Source organism: Falco peregrinus, chromosome 18, assembly GCF_023634155.1.
Source record: "Falco peregrinus isolate bFalPer1 chromosome 18, bFalPer1.pri, whole genome shotgun sequence".
NCBI classification, from domain to species: domain Eukaryota; kingdom Metazoa; phylum Chordata; class Aves; order Falconiformes; family Falconidae; genus Falco; species Falco peregrinus.
The window spans coordinates 3,452,465-3,461,018 of NC_073738.1; the positions used below are offsets into that span (position 1 = coordinate 3,452,465).

An 8,554-nucleotide genomic window follows, 5' to 3' on the forward strand; every position below is an offset into this window, starting at 1 on the left:
TTACTTTAGTTTTTGCTTTGTAAGTGAACTGTAACAACCCTCCATTCTTTGCTGAATGCTCTGACATGAGCCCTCTTCTCCCCTTTCTCCTGGCAGAGCTCTCGGAAGTGCTCTGGACCATGGTGATCCACATCGGCCTCAGCGTGAGGAGTCTGGGTGGAGGCTTTGGCCTCTTCTTCATCTTTGCTGCTTTTGCTACCCTGACAGTAGCAATTCTTCTGGTCATGGAGGGGCTGTCTGCTTTTCTCCATGCTCTTCGCTTGCACTGGTGAGTTAACTGGAACGTGCAGAAACTTCAAAGCTCTTCATAGCAAGAAATTGATGTCACCTGGACTAGGCAGAAAGGCCATCTTCTAGAAAGTTGTATTGACCCTTACGCAGGAAAGCTAAGGCTGTAAAATTGGGGTAGTGGATAACGTTGAGCCAAGATCAGCAATGTTCAGAGGTGCTGGAGTACCACAAATCTACCTAAACGTCTCCGTGTCCTACACCAGTTGCGCTCTGGCAGCGGGAAGTCTTTAAAAGGGTCAGAGATTTCCGTCTTCACACCACTGTAAGGAACATTTCTGCATGCAATCAGGAGAGATGGTGGAGAGTCGCTGGTCGCTGCTTAAAAATAAATGAGGCTAAACCTTTGCGAACAGCGGGATGGGCAGGTTGCCCATGGTGGATGAGTGTGCTTGTAGCTTGCTGTAGGACTTTCTTCTTCTGCCTTTTGCCAGGTTCTAATGTTGGTTTTCCTTAGTGTGCGGTAGCTACTGACTTCAGTTGCCTTCGTGTGGTCTTGTTCGTCTTTGTAAGAGCTTGCATTGAACAGGGGCAGCTTTGCCTGTCTGCCCTCCAGAGCGCTGTGGAATGGTGGCTATTTCTTGCTGGTCTCGCTTATTGGAAGATGCTTTTGTAGCCCCTTTCCCATGATTATTAAGCTCCTGTATATGCAGGCAGTAAACAAGAGGGAATTACTCACCAGTGCTCGTTGCTTTTGCCACACCCAAGTATGGAAAGTATTCAAGAGGTTTCTCTAATCCATATTTAAGAGTGCTCATTGTTCCACTTCACATTCCCTGGTTAGCGCAGTGGTGGGATCAAAGGAGCGATGTGGGAATGGGTTTTGCTCGCGTAGGGTTCTCCTCAGCCTAAAGTGTGGGAGAGTTCAGGTCACGGCCATCTCTTAAGGCAGCTTCTTTCCTGGTAGATCAGAACAAAGTGAAGTCCCATGAAGTTCACAAGGAATACCCTGTCTTAAACAAGAAGAAAAGGTTGTGAACGCTTTTAAGAAGTAGTTCTGTAAGTGAAAAAGGAAGCCGGTGGTTGTGGTGTTTTGTTTGTGTGTTTTTTTAAAAAAAGGGAAGAAATTCAGCCCTTTTGCATTTTCCCCCTGCTTCTGAGGAAGGAAAACCGTCCTTTTGCCCTCTGTCAGCACCCTGCGAGGGTGCAGGCTGGAGGGTCCTGGACTGCCTGGGTCTTTGTAGCTCCAGTGAGCAGGGATTCGGAGGCGTAGCCATCTTGTGCTGAAGGGAGCCCGTGGGGGGGCCGCTGCTGAAAATGGCTGCTGGATGGTGCTTCTGTTTTTCCTGGCGTGCAGCCTAGAAATCATACCAGTCACTTGAGAACTGCTTGCTGGCGTTTCCTCATCCTCGCGCTGCTGTGACTGTACTATGCCGTTGCATCAGGGTGAAAGAAGGAGCTCTGCAAACCCTGCCTGCTGTTGCTGGCAGTCCAAGAAGGGCAGAGAGTACGCAGTACTCTTAACACCGTCTGTGGGGGGTTTGATCTGCAATTGCTTGGATTTTAATTTTGAATTGGTGGATTTTCAAAGTCTTGCTTCCCTGGACTGCAGTGCTGCACAGCGCATTTCTCAATAATGGCAGATGAACAGTTCTGACCAGCTTTTCTTCTTGGCAGGCTCTGTGTTTTCTTTTTTACCCAAAGGGATGGGCTAAGATAAGAAAGCATGTTTTTCTGGAGGTACCTGTCTTGTGTTAATAAACCACAAACTGCACTTACAGATACCACGCACAGAGCACCTGGTACAAGTGTGGAAAAGCTGCCTCCTGGCTGAACCGTGATCTGCAGTTCACATTGCCAGGCTGTCTCTAAAGGGTGATTAAAAAAATTGTCTGGAAATGTGTCAAGGGAGGATGCATGTCACTGAAATGGCAAGCAAAGAGGGAAACCAGCTGAGCAATAGCAGCAAGCCCACGGGTCACTGTGCAGTGCAGACCAGTGCAGGGCACTTGCTGGGGAGCTGCAGAACTGAAGCTCTTAATGAAGTCATATTTTCCCTAAACGTATGTTTCAAACTTGAAAACTTTTAATATAAGTTCTCTAAGAGAGAATCTGTTCAATCTTGGAGCCTGAAAATCCAAGTTTAAGGTAATATTTCCGACTGCAGGTAACCTGCTGAAATTATTTTGGGTTTGTTGGATTTTCATTAATCACAGTGGCGAGGAAGGCACCTGCAGTTGTTCAAAAGAACGTACTGTTAACATTTCTTTTTTCTTCCAAACGTCAAATCAGGATGTTTCCAACAGTACCTGTTCCATTTTTAGAAGGGGATGTGTGTGTGTGTGTGTGTGCATGTGTCAAATACAGCTGTCCTGGGAGGAGCAGATCAGATTTTCTGGCTGTGGGAGAGGTGTCACCTATCAGGAATTCTGAAGGTGTGGGTGGTTCAGCCTTCCTGGAAAGGAGGAAGAATTTAGCATGTGTCTTACTGGTGGGGGAAAAAAAGCACAGATTGTTCCATGTGCTCTGCCTATCAGTCCCAAATGAGGAAGTTTTATGTTGTGCTTTTTCAGAAAGTATGCATTCTTCCAGCAGGCTGGGTTTTTCTGGGGCATCCTGGAGGGGAGGGAGCACTCCGAGCGCTGCCAAAACTGCAGGCACGTGTGTCGGAGGTCTGCTGGAGCATGGTCGTGGTCTGAGCTATATACCCTGCGTCGTGCCGTTAACTCCTTTTGCTGTAACATCACTGTTCTGAAATATTTTACCTTTCTATTTGCTGTTCGGTAATGTAGTTTGACATGAATGTTTAGATTAAAGTTGCTTACTTGGGTTTTTTTAGGCTAGTCAGCTCTTTTAATATGAGCAAACATAGCCTTTGCCCAAGAGGAGAAGTCTGTAACTGGATTCAAAGCAGGGTCGCAACATCATGGGTTGGTACAGGAGTACAGTGCCAGTGGAGCTGTTTTCCTGTGTAAAACCGTGTTTTAGGCCTGATTTGGAACTGGAACCTGTTCTAGACTATGTCCCGAGACCAGGTCACAGCTACAAAGACTGGATAGCAGTAGACGTAATACAAGCAAGTTGGGTTCACGCAGAACAGGAAGGAGTGGGCTTTGTATTGCCAGGTAGGAGAGAGGTTGGTGTTACATGAGCATCGTTGACGTAGGGTGCTCGGCTCCAGAGTTTGGAGCGGTCAAACCGTATTGTTCAGACTTGGCTCCGGTTACCCGAGTGTCTCTGAGCCAGTCTCCCCGCCGCGGTCCATGTCCATCGGTGCGGAGAGCGTGGGTCCTGGCCATACGTGACCGTAGATTTGGCAAAACGCGGAGAACTGTGTTAGTCTGCTCTTGCTAAAGATTTCAGTCTGTTCTCTCCCTCAGGTCTAGCGTCAGCAGCTTCCCTGGTGTGCGCGCTTCACCACGGCCATACTCCAGGCAGACATAAACCTGATTTTTCTTTATTTTGGGTTGCCTGAGCTGTTTGCCACTGGTCCATAAGCATCCCCAAAATGAGCTCAGTCCCTCGGACGCAGTGAAATGGATTCGGAGCGGTGCTCTCAGCCATGCAGTGTTAGGGGCAGCCGAAGGCAAGGAGCCTGTGTTTTGTTCTGAATGGCAAAGCTGAGGAGTGCTGTGGGTCTGAGCAGGGATGCCAAAGCAGATTTCAAGCAGAACAAATGCAGTCAGCATCAAACAAGCATGCAGAATAAATAAAAAGCAGCGATTATGCGGTGCTTTGTGGACGGCTGTTCTCGGCCGTAAACAGAACGGACAGGCAGACCCTCCTCTGCCCGGGCAGAGCTCCTGGCCCCCTGCCACCCAAGGGGGAGCGCCGCTTTCCGAGAGGCGTGGGCGTGCTGGAGTTCCATCCCGCTTGCGATCCAGCGAGGGGGCAGTGGGAGTGGTGAAGCCCAGCTTCCCACCTGCTCGCCAGAATTTTATTTTTCTTTATAAAAGGTCATGAGCCAGAGCTTGTTTTTTAGTGCAACCATAAGAGCACGCTGCTGCTCTAAAAGGCAGCGCAGGATGGAGTGACCCGCGGTGCCACATAGGACACTGCTGTCTTTTTTGGGAAAGAGTAACTGCAACAATCTCTATGCCAACACCCTGATTGCTTTCTGACTGTAAGGTGTGCTGCAGGCTGCCCTCTTCGAGGTGTGCTCTGAATCACAGCTGACCCCAGGCATTGGCACATGCCTGCAAGAACACAAATACCCAGTAGGAATTTGTGTTTGTATTGAATGGAAGTTAAGGTCCCTGCTCAACAGCTATCTCTGCAGTTGCTCCTGCTCACGGAACCGAGCTGCCTGGTTTTCTGGACAGTGTGGGTACTCTGGCTTGGAAAATCCACAGAACTACAGTCCAACAAACACTAAAACGAATTATTAATACCAAAAAAGCTGAAGAGTGGGGTTTTCTTTAATGCTGACTGCCAGAAAGCTTTCTAGTCTGTTTATTTACAGTGTAGTGCTAACTGTCTAGTAAATTCTTCTACAGAACTTGATCGCTGATGGGGGAGACACACAGAGCAAAGTTTAGCAATAGAGCGGGTAGATGTGACAGCCAGCAATCCTGGGAACGGCAGCGGCTCATATTAATAAAGGATCTTGGATTCTGGGTGTTCCTGTAGACAATTGCAGGAAAAACCCACACAGAACATGTAAGCCACGATTATTTTGTTAAATGAACTTTTTTGCTAGTTCCCTAACTTTGTAACAACCTTTTGCCCAGCTTCGAGGCATCCAGTTGTGGCCAGTTGTAACTGAGTGTCTCCAAAAGGAGCTTTCAGATGTCAGGGCCAGCTGGAACAGTTAATCATGAGGGTTAAAATTTCATTTACAGTGGGTTCTGTGTGACTCAGATGCCCAACCCTCTGCCTCTTATTTCCCTTTGCTTACAGAATAGTTACTTAGTCACAGGATACTTATGAAGATTATCAGGGTTCCTGAAAAACTGGAGCGTGTTGGCAAGGAGCCCTTCCTCCCACACGGAAAATCCTGCTCATCCTAGGGATTCCTCCGCAGGGAAGTCTGTGTAGCTGCATGAACAGGCAGCCGAAGATAGGAGCAGAAAGCTGTTTTTTTTCTGAACATTTCCCTCCTGAGCTCTGTTGGGAAATCGCTTTCTGCCAGCTGAAATACCAGCAGCTCTGGAGTTTGCCATGATTCCTGATTTGGAAAAAAATAATTCAAGTCTCTCTTCATGTGCTTCATAAAAATCCTTTTCCAGAATTGTGTTAAATTGCTCTACAATTTGCTGTCGCTTGATTCCTGCAGAGGCTTCTTTTTTTTTTGGGGGGGGGGGGGTGTTTGGTTTTTTTTTTTTTTACTGGATCACGCAATGGAAAGTGTTTCTCATGAGGCTCATGAAACACTGTGCTTGTTTTTACTGTGAATCATGGGATTATTTTTTTCTTTCCCTATTTGGCTGTTGCTGACCATTGGACAGTTCTCTAGAATAATTCTTTTTTTAAACTGAGTTTATTAGGGGAAGCAGGCAAACAAGGCTAAGCTAATGTTCAGCTGGAGGCAACAAGCACATCTCTAGCTCAGCAGGAGTAGTCATGTGGGGATAAACCAAATATGCTTAAGTAAATAAACAGAAGTAGCTGATGGAGGAAGCCTGAGCACAGCATCATGCGGTTCAGGTTTGTTCTAACTAAAACGTGAACCTTAGTAATGAGATCTTAGAGGCAAGGCTCAGTGCTCCTAGGTGTTTCTAAGTGATGTTGTAGTTGGGGAGTTCATCCTCTTTCTGTTGCTCTTTTTTTGCCCGTAGGGGTGGGATCGAAGTACCTGGGCAGTTCTGCTCTGCTACAGAAACGTCAAACAAAAATGTAGGGTTTGTGCCAAAAGATAACACTACATTATAATACCACTTTTTCTCCTTAAAGCTTTATTTTTCTCTAGTCAATCATACTTTTAATGGAGTTCTTGCTAATTGCTAACTCGTCTCTGAGAGGTGCCTCTTTACTGAACACTTACTCTTCCCTCTCTTGCAGGATTGAGTTCCAGAACAAGTTCTACACTGGCACTGGGTTCAAGTTTCTCCCTTTCTCCTTTGATATCATCCGTGAAGGGAGGTTTGACGACTAAAGATCCCTCTGCTCGAGCAGTGTTAAACATCGTGTGTCCGTGGCTAGCCCTCTCCCATGTGTGTGAGTTGCATGTAATCCTCCCATAGCGAAAATAACTTATTGCAGCACCCTCGAATGTTACTGTGGCATTTCAAAGCCAAAAGCTTGGACATTCTCGGGTAATGAGTGACACTGGATCAAAGAAACTTCTCATTCCTTAAGTTTACCACTGAAGATACTAAGTGCATGAAGTGTCTGAGTTTTTGGTGTGTACTTCTGGTGTAGTGAATTCCCTGGCAGGCTCATCGGGGCAGTGTGAAAGAAGTGCAGCCGTGGCTGAGTGGGTGGACAGGCTCGTGGAGGAAAGGTGTAACGGCTTCCGCCTGTGCAAAGCTTGCTGCTTGGGAAGAGATTTTTTTTTTTTTTTTTTTTTTGAGAAAGTTTTACATGTGGATCCTATCTATGTGTCTCTGCCTCTGATCACACAGGTGACGAGCAGCGGGGCAGCTGATAAACCAGGGCATGCTTCTCCTACCTCCAGGGCTTCCACATGTGCCACATTTTAATCTGACAAAACCAATGTCTCATCCTGAGCGGGGATTCAGCTCCTCAAACTCTGGCTGGGGCTTGAGGAGCTGATACGAAGGGGTAGGACTTGAGCCTCAGCTGAGTCTTGGCAGCCGTTTGCTCCAGTGATGGGAAGCACCTTGTCCTTGCAAGAAAGGTCTTCTCCTTCCTCCCAGGAGCAGAGATGCTCCTTTAACTGTGCACCTGCCCACTTGCATCCCAGGCAAAGCCCCGTGTCTGGCAGTGAAGGCTCGTTCCACCCCTTGTTTCTGCAGGCAGTGGTGGGCGCGGGGGGCTCGGCTGCTGCCTGGGGTGAGACGGAGGAGGGACGAGCTGCGGTGCAAACTGTTGTCTGACCCAGTGGAGCTCCTTAGGTCTCTTGTGTGAAGCCCTGAGGCTGCAGAGCCCTGGAGGCACATCCAGATGGTGCCCACATAGACTTGGCGTCGGTGGTGGCAGCTTTTGCAAAGGCGGAGGTACCAGTGACCCGTGTTGTCACGTATGCTCAGGGTGTGTCTGAGGAGCCCTTTAGGGGAGCACAGAGGCAGAGTCCAAAATAGTCCCACGGCACTGGAATCCCAGCGGTGTTTCTACGTGGTGGCTGCTGCTGCTTTTTCTCCGGTGCAAGATGTGAATAATTTCTTGCCCTCCTCAACTTGATGTATCTGTAGGAGCAGTAGGGGGGGTGTGTGTTAGTGCTGTGTGTAACTGTTGTGTTTAATTCTCGCCGTTGATCTGCAGTATTTGTGTACAAGTGGATTAGAGCTATAATGAGAATCGCTGTAACCTGGCATGGAGGAGGAGCCGCCACGCAGTGCAGGGCTGTTGAAAATTAAGTGGGAAGGGTGGTGCAGGGAGCGCAGGGATGGCTGTGCCGCGCGTGGAAGGTTCTGGGTAAGGGTGGTGGTTACAGGTAGGCTGGGCTGGCTGTTTACCGGGGTGTTTGCAGGGCAAAAGAGGAAATCAAAACACGTTGGCGGCTGCAACAGGGTCTGCTGCTCCCAGGAAATGCATTGCCCACAGTCATTGTATAAATTAAATGAACTGCACAACACGCGCTGTGGCCTTTTCTCTGCTTCCCCTGCGTTCTCCCAAGGGGGGTCCCCGGTACCCCCCCTGCCTGGGGGGAGCTGGGACCTTTTCCTGCCCTGGGATCCCGTAGGGTGGGATGGGCAGAGCTGGTTTGTAAAACGGGACCGTGTGCCCATCGGTGCTTATGGAGCCCTGGCTGACATCCCAAGCAGGGGGGGCTGAGGGGGGGGGTCTGTCCAGCCCCGCAGCCTCCAGCCTGCCCCGCTAAACCTGTAACTGAGTGGAACCACGGCTTGTGCCGGAGGAAAAAGCCAAAACCCGGGAGGGTGTGGGTGCCCCCCCAGGGCTACTGGGGCAAATGTGCTCTGCCTGCTGCCCCACTCCCAGCATCACAAGCCGTGGGGCGACACACCCCCCCCCCCCCTCCCCAGGAACCCACTCCCCACCGAGGAGGGCTGTGTTTGTTTAGCCCTTTCCTGCAGGGCTGGGGGCTGCCCGGGGAGGGGGGGTTCTGCGTGTTTTGCAGCTACAGGCCGGGGTTTCCCGGCTCCTGCTGCCCCGGGTGGGGGGGGGTGGGGAGCCGCCCAGCCTGCCCCTTGCCCTCCCGCGCCCCTCGGATGGGGACCCGGCCCCCCCGCCGGTGCCAGCTGTG

At 49.6% G+C, this 8,554-nt stretch overlaps 1 protein-coding gene across 6 annotated transcripts in view; it reads left to right on the top strand.

Annotated features, from left to right (window-relative positions):
• ATP6V0A1 (ATPase H+ transporting V0 subunit a1) overlaps positions 1-7,924 on the top strand; it is a 30,472-nt gene extending 22,548 nt beyond the window's left edge. For 5 of the 6 annotated variants that reach the window (XM_055790065.1, XM_055790060.1, XM_055790062.1 and 2 more), the window contains 2 exons: positions 97-268; positions 6,229-7,924. In XM_055790065.1, coding sequence (XP_055646040.1) covers positions 97-268; positions 6,229-6,322 — 266 coding nt within the window. In that variant the 3' untranslated portion in view covers positions 6,323-7,924. The remainder of the gene's footprint in view (positions 1-96; positions 269-6,228) is intronic. The other variant, XM_055790064.1, reaches the window with a different exon arrangement.
• Positions 7,925-8,554: the final 630 nt, after the last annotated feature.